This window comes from Coregonus lavaretus, assembly GCF_964263955.1.
Source record: "Coregonus lavaretus genome assembly, chromosome: 7".
In the NCBI taxonomy this organism is placed as follows: Eukaryota; Metazoa; Chordata; class Actinopteri; order Salmoniformes; family Salmonidae; genus Coregonus; species Coregonus lavaretus.
In genome coordinates, this window is record NC_139994.1 from 60,901,628 (window position 1) to 60,920,231 (window position 18,604).

Consider the following 18,604-nt stretch of genomic DNA (forward strand, 5'->3'; position numbering starts at 1 on the left):
GGTAGACTTAGTCTGAGCTGTTGCAGGCTGAGGGCCCCTTTAACCAGTAAAGACAGCCTCATCCTTTAATCTCACTGATTGACTTTTAAGCTAAAATGAAACAAATGATGGAAGGTCTATTTGAGTTCTTCAGTAGAGAAACCAGATAATAAGCCTATTGTGGGTTTCTGTTCTTTATCTGTGTGGTACGACCTAACTAAACACGGCAGAATTTCATTGATACTTCAGATGACATACTATGGTTGATACAAAGAAGAAAAAGAGATCTAAGATAACTTAGACGTCTGTGTCCATCAAATTGAACATAGCATACTGTATAAAAAACGAGCCTGTAAAAGTGGTATGATTTATTAAGTTCCAAAAAATATAGAAGGCCAGTACATGCAGTATTGTTCATACATGCTAAATGTTTGTGAGAGAAGAAAATAACAAAGCTTATAATAAAAAAGGGATAATGTATAGATAAGAGATCAGGTAGGCATCCGCGCTACAGCAAACACATAAAGGGAGCGCTTGACAACAATGACGAAATTCCAACAAAAAGGCTTACCAAGAAAAACTTCCAAAAGAACTAATTGGAGGCAGAAAATATTTGTAGAACTCAACAAAGCTGACGTCTTCCTCAGAGTGACCTGACAATTGCACTTAACTCCTATTCATAGCATAGTGACCTACTGAGACACAACAAAGTACAAATAAAAATAGTTTTATAGTATTATTATTTGCCATTTACCTTGAATTTCCTGTTGACCTTATTTTAATTTTTACATTGATGTGTCTCAGTAAGCTACTAGGCTATAAATAGGAGTAAAGTGCAATTGTCAGGTCACTCTGAGGAAGACGTCAACTTGACATTGAAACGTCAGTCACCTGTACTCATCCAAATAAGAAATTAATCTCTGCCTTTTTTGTGGAGTGCTCCAACTCCATTCTGACTCAAATTAGTCCTTTTGGAAGTGTTCCCTGGTAAACCCTTTTGTTGAGTGATACACAACATGATACATAACATGATCATTACATCTGATACATGTGTTATACATATACTAAATGATCATCATGATTGCTAGGATATCATTTGACACTTTTTGTCACTACATGTAAAACAGTTACTTAACACAGAGCTGAAAATGAAGTAGGAGCAGGAGATGACATGTTTAGACTTCAGCCTTCTTCCAGGAAGTGGTTACTGGAATTTCCTGTCATCGATGGACTTCATGATGTTCTCAATCGAAGGATCATCTGGATTGGCACAGAAGCGGTAGCTCTTTCTTGTGACCAAGCTGGAAGAGAGCAGACAATATCCGAGTAAACATCCCTGTGTGTATTGTGTGTGTGTGTGCATGTGTGTGTGTATGTGTGTGTGTATGTGTAGTGTGTTGCAGTGTGTAGGTGTATGTGTGTAGGTGTATGTGTATAACTGTACTTACATGACTCCCCTCTTAGGGCAGTCAGATCTGGTCATTTCATAATCCCTGATGAATTGTCCAGTGATTTTTCTTGTGTAATACTTGAAACAGCATTCTTCAGGACCATTTCCATCTGTATAAAGAGACAATCTGTAATTTTTCTATAATTTTTCTTACATACTATAGACCACAGGAGGTTGGTGGTCCCTTAATTGGGGAGGACGGGCTCGCGATATTGGCTGGAGCGGTATCAGGAGAATGGTATCAAATACAGTACATCAAACACATGATTTCCAGGTGTTTGATACCATTCCATTTGCTCCGTTCCAGCCATTGTTATGAGCCGTCCTCCCCTCAGCAGCCTCCTGTGCTATAGACAGGTTAGCTGACAACGTCACCAAAACGATGCCAGCGCTTCAAAGGGGCTAAAGGCTGTGTGTTAGGATTCTGGATGGTCAGATGGCTAGCAACAATGACAAGAAGCTGCCATGTGGGGAATCGTAAGTGCCTCATTTCAGCCAATTTTATCTTGTTCTTGACTGATGTCACGTCTTTGCTAATATGGCACAAATGTTTTAGCTAGCTAGCTAACCAATAAGTGTAACAATGTATTTGTAAAATAAAGTGCAACTTTATTTGTTTTAATAAACATTGGAGACTAAATATAGTTTACATGTTGTCAACAACCTAAGCCAAGCCCAGCTGTTTTGCCCCATTGTTGCGCACATGTCGGTTGTGTTGCTAAACAACCAACCCGTCTATAAGTCAGAACTTAAACATGGAATATTTCATTTCAGCTCATAATGCAACAATTCAGAGTAGGAGTGCTGATCTAGGAGCAGTTTTGCCTTTTAGATCACAATGAATAAGATTATATAAACAGCAGGGAACTGATCCTAGATCACCAGACTCTTGATAAGTACAGTCCCATATCTCTCCCATACATCCTTAACCCTAATTGCTCCTGTAAGTCACTCTGGATAAGAGCATCTGCTAAATGACTCAAATGTTAATGTAACACTATGATTAACACTAAATGTTAGACAATGTTCTGAAGAGAAGGATTGATAGTAGTTAAGAATCGATTCCAAAGCAGGGATAACTTACTGTTGGCCAACGCGGCGGACCACAGGGCTGCTCCCAGGATGCACAGCAGGAGAAGGATCTGAGCAGACCGCATGATTGGTTGATGATGAGCAGACAATGACCAACACTGTTAACACCTCAGCAACTGTAAAGGATTCTAAACTTAGGACAGAGTCTTTTGTCCTTTATGATCGGAGGAGGGGAGGGAGGGGAGGGAGGTGTGTGGTTTTGGTGGGGAGAGGGAGGGGTGTGGGGGGGGGGGGGAGTGTGTAGGTGACAAAAGTTTCCACTTAATCTCAAAAGTAGAAGAAAAAAAAATGGTTCACAGGAAATGCACATGGGTTTAGCCCACCACAGTGGACGCCTTGCACAGTTCTTTGTAGCACGCATTGCCTAAAAACTCAGCATCAGTGTGATACATACAGTGGGGGAAAAAAGTATTTAGTCAGCCACCAATTGTGCAAGTTCTCCCACTTAAAAAGATGAGAGAGGCCTGTAATTTTCATCATAGGTACACGTCAACTATGACAGACAAAATGAGAAAAAATAATCCAGAAAATCACATTGTAGGATTTTTAATGAATTTATCAGCAAATTATGGTGGAAAATAAGTATTTGGTCAATAACAAAAGTTTCTCAATACTTTGTTATATACCCTTTGTTGGCAATGACACAGGTCAAACGTTTTCTGTAAGTCTTCACAAGGTTTTCACACACTGTTGCTGGTATTTTTGCCCATTCCTCCATGCAGTTCTCCTCTAGAGCAGTGATGTTTTGGGGCTGTCGCTGGGCAACACGGACTTTCAACTCCCTCCAAAGATTTTCTATGCGTTTGAGATCTGGAGACTGGCTAGGCCACTCCAGGACCTTGAAATGCTTCTTACGAAGCCACTCCTTCGTTGCCCGGGCGGTGTGTTTGGGATCATTGTCATGCTGAAAGACCCAGCCACGTTTCATCTTCAATGCCCTTGCTGATGGAAGGAGGTTTTCACTCAAAATCTCACGATACATGGCCCCATTCATTCTTTCCTTTACACGGATCAGTCGTCCTGGTCCCTTTGCAGAAAAACTGCCCCAAAGCATGATATTTCCACCCCCATGCTTCACAGTAGGTATGGTGATCTTTGGATGCAACGCAGCATTCTTTGTCCTCCAAACATGACGAGTTGAGTTTTTACCAAAAAGTTCTATTTTAGTTTCATCTGACCATATGACATTCTCCCAATCCTCTTCTGGATCATCCAAATGCACTCTATCAAACTTCAGACGGGCCTGGACATGTACTGGCTTAAGCAGGGGGACACGTCTGGCACTGCAGGATTTGAGTCCCTGGCGGCGTAGTGTGTTACTGATGGTAGGCTTTGTTACTTTGGTCCCAGCTCTCTGCAGGTCATTCACTAGGTCCCCCCGTGTGGTTCTGGGATTTTTGCTCACCGTTCTTGTGATCATTTTGACCCCACGGGGTGAGATCTTGCGTGGAGCCCCAGATCGAGAGAGATTATCAGTGGTCTTGTATGTCTTCCATTTCCTAATAATTGCTCCCACAGTTGATTTCTTCAAACCAAGCTGCTTACCTATTGCAGATTCAGTCTTCCCAGCCTGGTGCAGGTCTACAATTTTGTTTCTGGTGTCCTTTGACAGCTATTTGTTCTTGGCCATAGTGGAGTTTGGAGTGTGACTGTTTGAGGTTGTGGACAGGTGTCTTTTATACTGATAACAAGTTCAAACAGGTGCCATTAATACAGGTAACGAGTGGAGGACAGAGGAGCCTCTTAAAGAAGAAGTTACAGGTCTGTGAGAGCCAGAAATCTGGCTTGTTTGTAGGTGACCAAATACTTATTTTCCACCATAATTTGCAAATAAATTCATAAAAAATCCTACAATGTGATTTTCTGGAAAGAAAATTCTCAATTTGTCTGTCATAGTTGACGTGTACCTATGATGAAAATTACAGGCCTCTCTCATCTTTTTAAGTGGGAGAACTTGCACAATTGGTGGCTGACTAAATACTTTTTCCCCCACTGTAAGGTCTGAAGTTATTGACCCCCTACACCCTCTTCTTGGGCTAAAAAGCAGTTTCCTGGAAATAATAATAATTTGTTCTACAACTATGGAAAAACAATTCAAACATTGAACAAATAAAGGGGCATCATACTGTTCATCAAGTTGAATATGTACAGATATTGTATTTAATAAAACAGAAGCTAAACACTGAGTATATAAACATTAAGAACACCTGCTCGTTCCATGACAGACTGACCAGGTGAAAGCTATGATCCGTTATTGATGTCACTTGTTATATCCACTTCAATCAGTGTAGATGAACGGGAGGAGACGGGTTAAAGAGGGATTTTTAAGCCTTGAGACAATTGAGACATGGATTGTGTATGTGTGCCATTCAGAGGGTGAATGGGCAAGACAAAATATTTAAGTGCCTTTGAACGGGGTATGGTAGTAGGTGCCAGGCGCACCGCTTTGTGTCAAGAACTGCAACACTGCTGGGTATGTCGCACTTTTGGAACACACGAATTGAGGCTGTTCTGGAGGGCAATGGGGGTGCAATTCAATATTAGGAAGGTGTTCCAAATGTTTGGTTCCTCAGTGTACACTTCAAGTGAGATGCAGTTCCAGTTTTCACCCTGCTGCCCTCCCACTCCAGTTCTCCACAACCAAAAAGGGTCATATATAAAAACAAGGAGACAGTCAAACTGACAATGCAAAACAAAGCTTAAAGGAAATCAGATAACATATCATACCTTTATTATCACATTTCTTGGTGAGGTCTTCAATTTCTTTATTCAATGTATCTACAACAGGGGACCAATGACATACAGCCATTTATACTTCCCAAGACGCACTTCTGTGATTAAGGGGTGAGTCTACTTCCTGTAGTTCTTACTGATTGATTATCGGGGCTGGGTAAGGCGATGTTGGACACACATGTCCCAACCCTGTAACATTCACACAGGAACTAACAGGGAACGTCTTTTTTTCCTTTAGAAATGTCACTTCAAATCACACACACACACACGAGGGTCCTCAACAGATCACATGTGAGGGACACCGATACAGTGAGGGAATGTACTCAACAAGACAAAATAAAAAAACTGAAAAACATGGATAAACTGCCAAAACGACAGTGTGAAACTGCAGGGTGAAACTACACATGGTGACAAACAAAACAAATATGATTGTGCAAAATGCTTTATTGCAGTACTGCGGTGTTCACCACATAGGCAGAGCAGGGGGAAGGTGAAGAGATCTTCATACAGTGATCAGAACGTCTGCGTGCACAGTGGTGAGAGGAGGTGAAACGACGAGGGGGTATTGTCAGACATCCTGTTGCTACTGCTGGCTGAATATCAGTATGCACTACAAACTGTGTCAACAGCCAAAGGGGTCACTAAATGCCTTGGGGCTCTGGAGTATGGAGGGTTTAGTACAGTACCTGCATTTGAAACAAGTCTCACATTCAGAATCATCTACTGAGGAGTTCGCTTTTTGGCAGGTGATGGTGGCCAGAAGACATGAAAGCAGTAGTAGAATCTGTGAACTGAACACCAAACCAAAGCCTCTTTCTGAACGACACCCTAACACTGAGCTCACACATCTAAACCAAGGCCGGTGTGTTCAGAAACAGGAAAACCAGAGCTCCTAACATGACTCAGGTCCTTTATCTACATTAACAAAGGCATTATAGGAAAAAACAGAGTAACACCTCTGAGTTACACTCTGCTCATCACCATGGAGTAAGACAGCTTCTGATTGGGTTACAGCACTTACTGAGTGAGCACATCCAATAGGGGAAGGGCATACTGTGGACACAGAGATACCAGCAACGCCTTATTATTGATAGAAGGGACATATCAAATCATCAACAATCTCTTTTCCTTTCTGGAATCTTTTAATCAGCTTCACAATCAAAGCGGTACTTATGGGTTGGGGGGGTGACTGAAGTGGATTATATCAAATGGGACGATACCAGTGAGGTTTGTTGTATTAACCTAACCTTTTTTCTTCATTATAACGTAACGACAAATAAAGAGATTGTCTCCATATTAAGAGATGACACTTAAATTAGAAACTAAGACAACAGAAATTAATTACGATGAAAAATGAACTGTGCAGAAAACAGGAAAAAAGAGGCAGCCGATATACTGTAGTATATCGATTCTCCTAATCTACCTGAGCTGTTCCAGTTTAAACCACTTTAGGGTTTTTCAGGCAGCTTATTTCCTCTTTGTAAAACATTTATTTAAAAAGTGAACCTTTAATGGCACTACACACAAACTACATCTGTTGCATTTCAGTTGAATCTTCATAAGAATACAAATTCATTGACTACGCCCTCCTTTCAAGTCGATGAACCATTCTCCCCAAATCAACAAACGTCCACGTCTTCTCCTTTGGAGCCTTTCCTTCATGGAATGGTGCAGAGACAAATAACAAACAAAGGGAACCAACTAAGATACGGCAAACAAATGTAAAACACATCGAAACCACATCAGTCCAAACAAAACAAAAAAGGCTAATGATAAAAATCGCAGCTGACTTGCAGGAATGACCAATGACAACGGAGTCTTGGAGTAGAGATAGAGGTAGAAGAGAGAGAGAGAGAGGTAGAAGAGAGAGAGAGAGAGAGAGGTGAGAGAGAGAGAGAGAGAGAGAGAGAGAGAGAGAGAGAGGTGGGAGAGAGAGAGGTGGGAGAGAGAGAGGTGGGAGGGAGAGAGAGAGAGAGAGAGAGAGAGAGGTGGGAGAGAGAGAGGTGGGAGAGAGAGAGGTGGGAGAGAGAGAGAGAGAGAGAGAGAGAGAGAGAGAGAGAGAGAGAGAAGTGAGAGAGAGAGAGAGAGAGAGAGGTAGAAGTGAGAGAGAGGTAGAAGAGGTAGGAGAGAGAGAGAGAGGTAGATGTGAGAGAGAGGTAGAAGTGAGAGAGAGAGGTAGAGGAGAGAGGTAGCATAGAGTGAGAGAGGGGTAGAAGAGAGCGTGAGAGAGAGAAAAGAGTGGGAAAGTGATAAAGACAAAAAGAGGAGAGAGAGAGAGGTCCAGTTGGGTAACTAGTATCCCTGCTATAGACAGGTGGGAGTATACAGTGCATTCGAGAGCATCTTTCTGCCTGCTTTAATTCTGGGACAGGGGCACAGCATGTGTGCTGTTCCAGACCTCCAGGGTCTCTGCTCCATGACCCACGTCTAGGGGGACCACAGTGGCTGGTTGTCCCCAGCCCAGAGTGCTCTGAGCCTGGGGTAGGTCCGTCCCAGGGAGGGTATGTGTCTGGGGGCCGGGAGGGCAGCTCTCACAGACAGCCTGTCCTGGGCTAGGGTCCAGGGTTTCATAGGGTCAGGTAGAGTACTGGGTTGGAGAATGAGCTAGTGTCTGTTGTTTTGCTCCTGGATGACCGTTGGACTCAGCGCTTTAGGACTGGACTGATCCACTCCTGCTCCTTCTGTAAGGCCTGAAGAACCTGAGGAGAAACAAGGGACCATGGTATGCAACATAGCATCAGCATCATTGGAGTTCTATACCTATACTTTACACATGAAGGACCAGGCCAAGATGCTAGTAGTTCCATCACTTGAGCCTTGACACTTAAGTTGAAAAACCACTGAGGCCAACTCTGTTTACCCCTAACTGAAGAATGTCTGTTTTCCAAAAGTGATGTCAGTTGACTTTAGGGGACCTGTTACATCCAAACAGTCTGTGTCATCTCACCTGTGCCCATTTCCTGTTCTTGCTGGTCATGTGGACGCCGTGGATGTGCGAGAAGAGCTGATCGGGGGGAATGTGGTCGGGCAGTCGGGTGAGGAACTGGGCGTTGTGGATGAAGTCCATGCGGGTCAACACGTCCTCGTACAGGCGCAGGATGCCAAGGGCCACCCGGAATAGGAACTCGTCTCCGTCACGACAGAACACATCCCACACCCGACACGCCAGGTCCAACGGCAGTGACTTACTGTACAGGGTGAAGATCCTACAGAGAGCGAGAGAGAGAGATGGAGAAAGCGAAAGAGAGAGATGGAGAAAGCAAGAGAGAGAGATGGAGAACGAGAGAGAGAGAGAGATGGAGAAAGCGAGAGAGAGAGATGGAGAAAGCGAGAGAGAGAGATGGAGAAAGCGAGAGAGAGAGAGATGGAGAAAGCGAGAGAGAGAGATGGAGAAAGCGAGAGAGAGAGAGAGATGGAGAAAGCGAGAGAGAGAGAGATGGAGAACGCGAGAGAGAGAGATGGAGAACGCGAGAGAGAGAGATGGAGAACGCGAGAGAGAGAGAGATGGAGAAAGCGAGAGAGAGAGAGATGGAGAAAGCGAGAGAGATGGAGAAAGCGAGAGAGATGGAGAAAGCGAGAGAGAGAGATGGAGAAAGCGAGAGAGAGAGAGATGGAGAAAGCGAGAGAGAGAGATGGAGAAAGCAAGAGAGAGAGATGGAGAAAGCAAGAGAGAGAGAGATGGAGAAAGCGAGAGAGATGGAGAAAGAGAGAGATGGAGAAAGCGAGAGAGAGATGGAGAAAGCGAGAGAGAGATGGAGAAAGCGAGAGAGAGAGAGTGGAGAGAGACACACACACAAACAAAAAAATCTTCATTTGGATATACCTTTCCATATTGAAACATTGAGGTACAAAGGAGCCAAATGTTTGGGAGATTACACAGACACCTGCCGTTATTTTCACACACATTCATAGACGTGAGTAGTCCACAGAGACAAACACACACATTCATGGACGTGAGTAGTCCACAGAGACAAACAAACCAAGCATTCGCAGATAAGCACCCAGTCATTTGAAAAACATTACCAAAGAGCCATAGTCTGCTCTGAGACACACAATCAGGACAAAGACATTTGAACAGACAAGGTCCATAAATCAGCAAACTCCCAAACTAACTGCAACTGTCTTTTCCTGGGACACTTTAGTTTGTATACGGGCCACTAGCTTATGATATTTCTGAGGTGCAGGGCTGCTATCCTGACTTCCATCTCCCCTCATCTCTCCATCAGTGTATAAATAACTGATGTGTGAAAAAAGGTCTCTCTTCATAGCGCTGTGGTGAGAGTAGGGGTCGAGCTGATCATCTACACAACCAACTTACACATCCTGTCTTCTCAGTACACAGTAACACAATCTAAAGAGTAAAAAGGCCACAGAAAAAAGCACCTACAAAGTGCCAATATTTTAATCATGTCGTTTTTCACATTCTTAAATGGTACCTAATATTTTATTTCATTTAGTCTACACCCATTAGTTACTTGACAAAAACAATTGAGAGAGAGAGAGAAAGAGAGAGACGGGGTCTCACCAGTCGATTAAATAAATATCGGGGGTTAAGTTGTTTTCCTTGAAATGTGCAAACAGCTTAGGTAGGTTTTCTTCAAAGAACACTTCAAAAGCCGCAAAGTACGTCAACATCTGAGGAGAGAGAGAAGAAACATCTGAGTCAGATATATAGACCACATAGTCCTCACACCACTATAACACTATCAGTCAGATATATAGACCACATAGTCCTCACACCACTATAACACTATCAGTCAGATGTATAGACCACATAGTCCTCACACCACTATAACACTATCAGTCAGATATATAGACCACATAGTCCTCACACCACTATAACACTATCAGTCAGATATATAGACCACATAGTCCTCACACCACTATAACACTATCAGTCAGATGTATAGACCACATAGTCCTCACACCACTATAACACTATCAGTCAGATGTATAGACCACATAGTCCTCACACCACTATAACACTATCAGTCAGATATATAGACCACATAGTCCTCACACCACTATAACACTATCAGTCAGATATATAGACCACATAGTCCTCACACCACTATAACACTATCAGTCAGATATATAGACCACATAGTCCTCACACCACTATAACACTATCAGTCAGATATATAGACCACATAGTCCTCACACCACTATAACACTATCAGTCAGATATATAGACCACATAGTCCTCACACCACTATAACACTATCAGTCAGATATATAGACCACATAGTCCTCACACCACTATAACACTATCAGTCAGATATATAGACCACATAGTCCTCACACCACTATAACACTATCAGTCAGATATATAGACCACATAGTCCTCACACCACTATAACACTATCAGTCAGATATATAGACCACATAGTCCTCACACCACTATAACACTATCAGTCAGATATATAGACCACATAGTCCTCACACCACTATAACACTATCAGTCAGATATATAGACCACATAGTCCTCACACCACTATAACACTATCAGTCAGATATATAGACCACATATTCCTCACACCACTATAACACTATCAGTCAGATATATAGACCACATAGTCCTCACACCACTATAACACTATCAGTCAGATATATAGACCACATAGTCCTCACACCACTATAACACTATCAGTCAGATATATAGACCACATAGTCCTCACACCACTATAACACTATCAGTCAGATATATAGACCACATAGTCCTCACACCACTATAACACTATCAGTCAGATATATAGACCACATAGTCCTCACACCACTATAACACTATCAGTCAGATATATAGACCACATAGTCCTCACACCACTATAACACTATCAGTCAGATATATAGACCACATAGTCCTCACACCACTATAACACTATCAGTCAGATATAGACCACATAGTCCTCACACCACTATAACACTATCAGTCAGATATATAGACCACATAGTCCTCACACCACTATAACACTATCAGTCAGATATATAGACCACATAGTCCTCACACCACTAACACTATCAGTCAGATATATAGACCACATAGTCCTCACACCACTATAACACTATCAGTCAGATATATAGACCACATAGTCCTCACACCACTATAACACTATCAGTCAGATATATAGACCACACAGTCCTCACACCACTATAACACTATCAGTCAGATATATAGACCACATAGTCCTCACACCACTATAACACTATCAGTCAGATATATAGACCACATAGTCCTCACACCACTATAACACTATCAGTCAGATATATAGACCACATAGTCCTCACACCACTATAACACTATCAGTCAGATATATAGACCACATAGTCCTCACACCACTATAACACTATCAGTCAGATATATAGACCACATAGTCCTCACACCACTATAACACTATCAGTCAGATATATAGACCACAGTCCTCACACCACTATAACACTATCAGTCAGATATATAGACCACATAGTCCTCACACCACTATAACACTATCAGTCAGATATATAGACCACATAGTCCTCACACCACTATAACACTATCAGTCAGATATATAGACCACATAGTCCTCACACCACTATAACACTATCAGTCAGATATATAGACCACATAGTCCTCACACCACTATAACACTATCAGTCAGATATATAGACCACATAGTCCTCACACCACTATAACACTATCAGTCAGATATATAGACCACATAGTCCTCACACCACTATAACACTATCAGTCAGATATATAGACCACATAGTCCTCACACCACTATAACACTATCAGTCAGATATATAGACCACATAGTCCTCACACCACTATAACACTATCAGTCAGATATATAGACCACACAGTCCTCACACCACTATAACACTATCAGTCAGATATATAGACCACATAGTCCTCACACCACTATAACACTATCAGTCAGATATATAGACCACATAGTCCTCACACCACTATAACACTATCAGTCAGATATATAGACCACATAGTCCTCACACCACTATAACACTATCAGTCAGATATATAGACCACATAGTCCTCACACCACTATAACACTATCAGTCAGATATATAGACCACATAGTCCTCACACCACTATAACACTATCAGTCAGATATATAGACCACATAGTCCTCACACCACTATAACACTATCAGTCAGATATATAGACCACATAGTCCTCACACCACTATAACACTATCAGTCAGATATATAGACCACATAGTCCTCACACCACTATAACACTATCAGTCAGATGTATAGACCACATAGTCCTCACACCACTATAACACTATCAGTCAGATGTATAGACCACATAGTCCTCACACCACTATAACACTATCAGTCAGATATATAGACCACATAGTCCTCACACCACTATAACACTATCAGTCAGATATATAGACCACATAGTCCTCACACCACTATAACACTATCAGTCAGATATATAGACCACATAGTCCTCACACCACTATAACACTATCAGTCAGATATATAGACCACATAGTCCTCACACCACTATAACACTATCAGTCAGATATATAGACCACATAGTCCTCACACCACTATAACACTATCAGTCAGATATATAGACCACATAGTCCTCACACCACTATAACACTATCAGTCAGATATATAGACCACATATTCCTCACACCACTATAACACTATCAGTCAGATATATAGACCACATAGTCCTCACACCACTATAACACTATCAGTCAGATATATAGACCACATAGTCCTCACACCACTATAACACTATCAGTCAGATATATAGACCACATAGTCCTCACACCACTATAACACTATCAGTCAGATATATAGACCACATAGTCCTCACACCACTATAACACTATCAGTCAGATATATAGACCACATAGTCCTCACACCACTATAACACTATCAGTCAGATATATAGACCACATAGTCCTCACACCACTATAACACTATCAGTCAGATATATAGACCACATAGTCCTCACACCACTATAACACTATCAGTCAGATATATAGACCACATAGTCCTCACACCACTATAACACTATCAGTCAGATATATAGACCACATAGTCCTCACACCACTATAACACTATCAGTCAGATATATAGACCACATAGTCCTCACACCACTAACACTATCAGTCAGATATATAGACCACATAGTCCTCACACCACTATAACACTATCAGTCAGATATATAGACCACATAGTCCTCACACCACTATAACACTATCAGTCAGATATATAGACCACACAGTCCTCACACCACTATAACACTATCAGTCAGATATATAGACCACATAGTCCTCACACCACTATAACACTATCAGTCAGATATATAGACCACATAGTCCTCACACCACTATAACACTATCAGTCAGATATATAGACCACATAGTCCTCACACCACTATAACACTATCAGTCAGATATATAGACCACATAGTCCTCACACCACTATAACACTATCAGTCAGATATATAGACCACATAGTCCTCACACCACTATAACACTATCAGTCAGATATATAGACCACATAGTCCTCACACCACTATAACACTATCAGTCAGATATATAGACCACATAGTCCTCACACCACTATAACACTATCAGTCAGATATATAGACCACATAGTCCTCACACCACTATAACACTATCAGTCAGATATATAGACCACATAGTCCTCACACCACTATAACACTATCAGTCAGATGTATAGACCACATAGTCCTCACACCACTATAACACTATCAGTCAGATATATAGACCACATAGTCCTCACACCACTATAACATTATCAGTCAGATATATAGACCACACAGTCCTCACACCACTATAACACTATCAGTCAGATATATAGACCACACAGTCCTCACACCACTATAACACTATCAGTCAGATATATAGACCACATAGTCCTCACACCACTATAACACTATCAGTCAGATATATAGACCACATAGTCCTCACACCACTATAACACTATCAGTCAGATATATAGACCACATAGTCCTCACACCACTATAACACTATCAGTCAGATATATAGACCACATATTCCTCACACCACTATAACACTATCAGTCAGATATATAGACCACATAGTCCTCACACCACTATAACACTATCAGTCAGATATATAGACCACATAGTCCTCACACCACTATAACACTATCAGTCAGATATATAGACCACATAGTCCTCACACCACTATAACACTATCAGTCAGATATATAGACCACATAGTCCTCACACCACTATAACACTATCAGTCAGATATATAGACCACATAGTCCTCACACCACTATAACACTATCAGTCAGATATATAGACCACATAGTCCTCACACCACTATAACACTATCAGTCAGATATATAGACCACATAGTCCTCACACCACTATAACACTATCAGTCAGATATATAGACCACATAGTCCTCACACCACTATAACACTATCAGTCAGATATATAGACCACATAGTCCTCACACCACTATAACACTATCAGTCAGATATATAGACCACATAGTCCTCACACCACTATAACACTATCAGTCAGATATATAGACCACATAGTCCTCACACCACTATAACACTATCAGTCAGATATATAGACCACATAGTCCTCACACCACTATAACACTATCAGTCAGATATATAGACCACATAGTCCTCACACCACTATAACACTATCAGTCAGATATATAGACCACATAGTCCTCACACCACTATAACACTATCAGTCAGATATATAGACCACATAGTTCTCACACCACTATAACACTATCAGTCAGATATATAGACCACATAGTCCTCACACCACTATAACACTATCAGTCAGATATATAGACCACATAGTCCTCACACCACTATAACACTATCAGTCAGATATATAGACCACATAGTCCTCACACCACTATAACACTATCAGTCAGATGATGTAGTAACACATGGTTACAGTTGTGAACAGGGTGCTAAGTGCTATGAGTGCAGTGGTGTAGTGTGCAAATCACCGCTAACAGGATGTGCAGGCTTTTATTCCAGCCCAGCACAAACACCAAAAACTGTCTGTCTGTCTGTCTGTCTGTCTGTCTGTCTGTACTGTACTCACAAGGCTGTGGTCCACTCTGAAGAAGGCCATCTGACAGGGCTTGTTCAGCAGGTTGGCGAAAGCTATGAAGGCGTCTGCCGTGTCCAGGTTGAGGATCAGCACCGCCGCGATGAACGACATACCCTGCACCTGAACACACAGAGACTGACGTTAACTATAGAAGTAGTGATGGTGACTATGTTACAAGCGGCCATGTTGACGCCTGCTACAGTGCCGTAGCCACGTCGACGCCTGCTACAGTGCCGTAGCCACGTTGACGCCTGCTACAGTGCCGTAGCCACGTTGACGCCTGCTACAGTGCCGTAGCCACGTTGACGCCTGCTACAGTGCCGTAGCCACGTTGACGCCTGCTACAGTACCGTAGCCACGTTGATCAACTGTATGTCAGTACTGTGAACACAGAGGGAGGAGAGAGTGTGATGTTTATTATTAGTAGTGGGGTGGTGTTAGGGGCATTTACTGTTAGTGTTAATGGTGGTGTTAGGGGCATTTACTGTTAGTGTTAATGGTGGTGTTAGGGGCATTTACTGTTAGTGTTAATGGTGGTGTTAGGGGCATTTACTGTTAGTGTTAATGGTGGTGTTAGGGGCATTTACTGTTAGTGTTAATGGTGGTGTTAGGGGCATTTACTGTTAGTGTTAATGGTGGTGTTAGGGGCATTTACTGTTAGTGTTAATGGTGGTGTTGGGGGCATTTACTGTTAGTGTTAATGGTGGTGTTAGGGGCATTTACTGTTAGTGTTAATGGTGGTGTTAGGGGCATTTACTGTTAGTGTTAATGGTGGTGTTAGGGGCATTTACTGTTAGTGTTAATGGTGGTGTTAGGGGCATTTACTGTTAGTGTTAATGGTGGTGTTAGGGGCATTTACTACAAGAACTAGTAATAATGCGAAGGGCAAAAACGATTCTAGAACACTTAAAGGTAGACTCAGTGAGATGACGTAGATGACACAAAGTAAACAGCAGTACTGGGTCAATTTCCAAAACAACTAAGAGCGTTGAAGCGCGAGGCTGAACTTCTCAGCTGTTTTGGTCGTGTAGGTACCACGTTGCAGCAGCGTGAAGTGCACCTGTGCACACGTGCAGATGCTCCGTGAGACTGAGTGAGCAAAGTCTTGCATCGCGCTCATATCAATATCTGTGGTGCTTTCTGCTGCAACGTCATCCACCTTTAACGTGAACTCTCTTTCAGAATGCCTTGGAGACAGTCAGATTGACATAGGGTCAGTCCAGGAAGTTGAGACATTTCTCTGTAAAGCACACTGTGGGCTTTTTCTCAGCACGGCTGTGGTGTTGTGCAGTTGTGAAAGCCACAGTACATGATCACATCTCTATCAGAGCACACTGACACTAGAGGACTTAACCACATACTGGAAACTCATTTAAAATCAGACTCAGAGCCAATAAACAAACAAGCTGAAAGTTAACCTTAGTAATGCAATAGTTCTATTGGGTTCAAGGTTCAAAGAGCATGATGACGTATTGATGAGTGATGGAATCAAAAGAGAGAACCGTCTAGGTCAGTGCTGCATTGGAATACACAGATGTAAGCACACAAACACCAACCCACACACACACAAACACCCACAAAAACACCCACACAAACACCCACACACAAACACCCACACACAAACACCCACACACAAACACCCACACACAAACACCCACACACAAACACCCACACACAAACACCCACACACCAGTGAAAGTGCCAGGTGGGGTGGTCAAATGTATCAGAGGTATGAGTCATCCTGATGGAGTGATGGAGGCCTGCAGCTCGGCTCTCACCCTCTATGGAGACCTGCAGCTCGGCTCTCCCTCTCTATGGAGACCTGCAGCTCGGCTCTCCCCCTCTATGGAGACCTGCAGCTCGGCTCTCTCTCTCTATGGAGACCTGCTGCGTAGCTCTCCCCCTCTATGGAGGCCTGCTGCTTAGCTCTCCCTCTCTATGGAGACCTGCAGCTCGGCTCTCCCTCTCTATGGAGACCTGCAGCTCGGCTCTCCCCCTCTATGGAGGCCTGCTGCTTAGCTCTCCCTCTCTATGGAGACCTGCAGCTCGGCTCTCCCTCTCTATGGAGACCTGCAGCTCGGCTCTCCCTCTCTATGGAGACCTGCAGCTCGGCTCTCCCACACTACACATACTGGCTGTTTCCATAGAGCAGAGCTAGGCTCTGTCCCAAATGACAATTTATTCCCTAGATAGTGCACAACTTTTGACCAGTCCCCAATTGGCTCTAGTTAAAACTAGTGCACTTTATAGGGAATAGGGCACCATTTGGGACAAGCCCTTAGGCTAACGTATGACCCAGAGCCAGTCCAGAATATAGCCTAAGGTCCAATGCTTTTCGATCTCCTTACACCATAGGACGGAGAGAAGCAATGGTTTCTGATAAAGCCGTCATCATTTGGCCGTAAGGACCCTCGTGCTTCCAAAGAAAAGCACCAATATACAACTCAGGGCCATTATCACTGATACACTATGCATGCACACAAAGACGACGAGGAATTCATAAGGTGTGTGTGTGTGAGCTGATGATATGAAGTAGGAACATGTAAAGTGGGGAGAACAAGTATTTGATACACTGCCGATTTTGCCGATTTTCCTACTTACAAAGCATGTAGAGGTCTGTCATTTTTATCATAGGTACACTTAAACTGTGAGAGACGGAAACTAAAACAAAAATCCAGAAAATCACATTGTATGATTTTTAAGTAGTTAATTTGCATTTTATTGCATGACATAAGTATTTGATCACCTACCAACCAGTAAGAATTCCAGCTCTCACAGACCTGTTCGTTTTTCTTTAAGAAGCCCTCCTGTTCTCCACTCATTACCTGTATTAACTGCACCTGTTTGAACTCGTTACCTGTGTAAAAGACACCTGTCCACGCACTCAATCAAACAGACTCCAACCTCTCCACAATGGCCAAGACCAGAGAGCTGTGTAAGGACATCAGGGATAAAATTGTAAACCTGCACAAGGCTGGGATGGGCTACAGGACAATAGGCAAGCAGCTTGGTGAGAAGGCAACAACTGTTGGCACAATTATTAGAAAATGGAAGAAGTTCAAGATGATGGTCAATCACCCTCGGTCTGGGGCTCCATGCAAGATCTCACCTCGTGGGGCATCAATGATCATGAGGAAGGTGAAGGATCAGCCCAGAACTACACGGCAGGACCTGGTCAATGACCTGAAGAGAGCTGGGACCACAGTCTCAAAGAAAACCATTAGTAACACACTACGCCTTCA

At 42.6% G+C, this 18,604-nt stretch overlaps 1 protein-coding gene and 1 long non-coding RNA gene across 3 annotated transcripts in view; both read right to left on the bottom strand.

Annotated features, from left to right (window-relative positions):
* Positions 1-332: 332 nt before the first annotated feature.
* Positions 333-2,685, bottom strand: LOC311133093. Its single transcript, XR_014613565.1, has 3 exons — positions 2,514-2,685; positions 1,428-1,539; positions 333-1,280 (listed from the first exon to the last, which is right to left on the bottom strand). It is a non-coding gene; the product is annotated as an uncharacterized lncRNA (long non-coding RNA).
* Positions 2,686-7,314: 4,629 nt separating this feature from the next.
* Positions 7,315-18,604, bottom strand: part of LOC311132425 (TBC1 domain family member 14-like) — a gene marked incomplete at its 5' end in the record, with an annotated part of 62,633 nt that continues 51,343 nt past the window's right edge. For both annotated transcript variants that reach the window (XM_084165717.1, XM_084165716.1), the window contains 4 exons: positions 7,315-7,953; positions 8,202-8,460; positions 9,780-9,889; positions 15,354-15,482. In XM_084165717.1, coding sequence (XP_084021843.1) covers positions 7,897-7,953; positions 8,202-8,460; positions 9,780-9,889; positions 15,354-15,482 — 555 coding nt within the window. In that variant the 3' untranslated portion in view covers positions 7,315-7,896. The remainder of the gene's footprint in view (positions 7,954-8,201; positions 8,461-9,779; positions 9,890-15,353; positions 15,483-18,604) is intronic.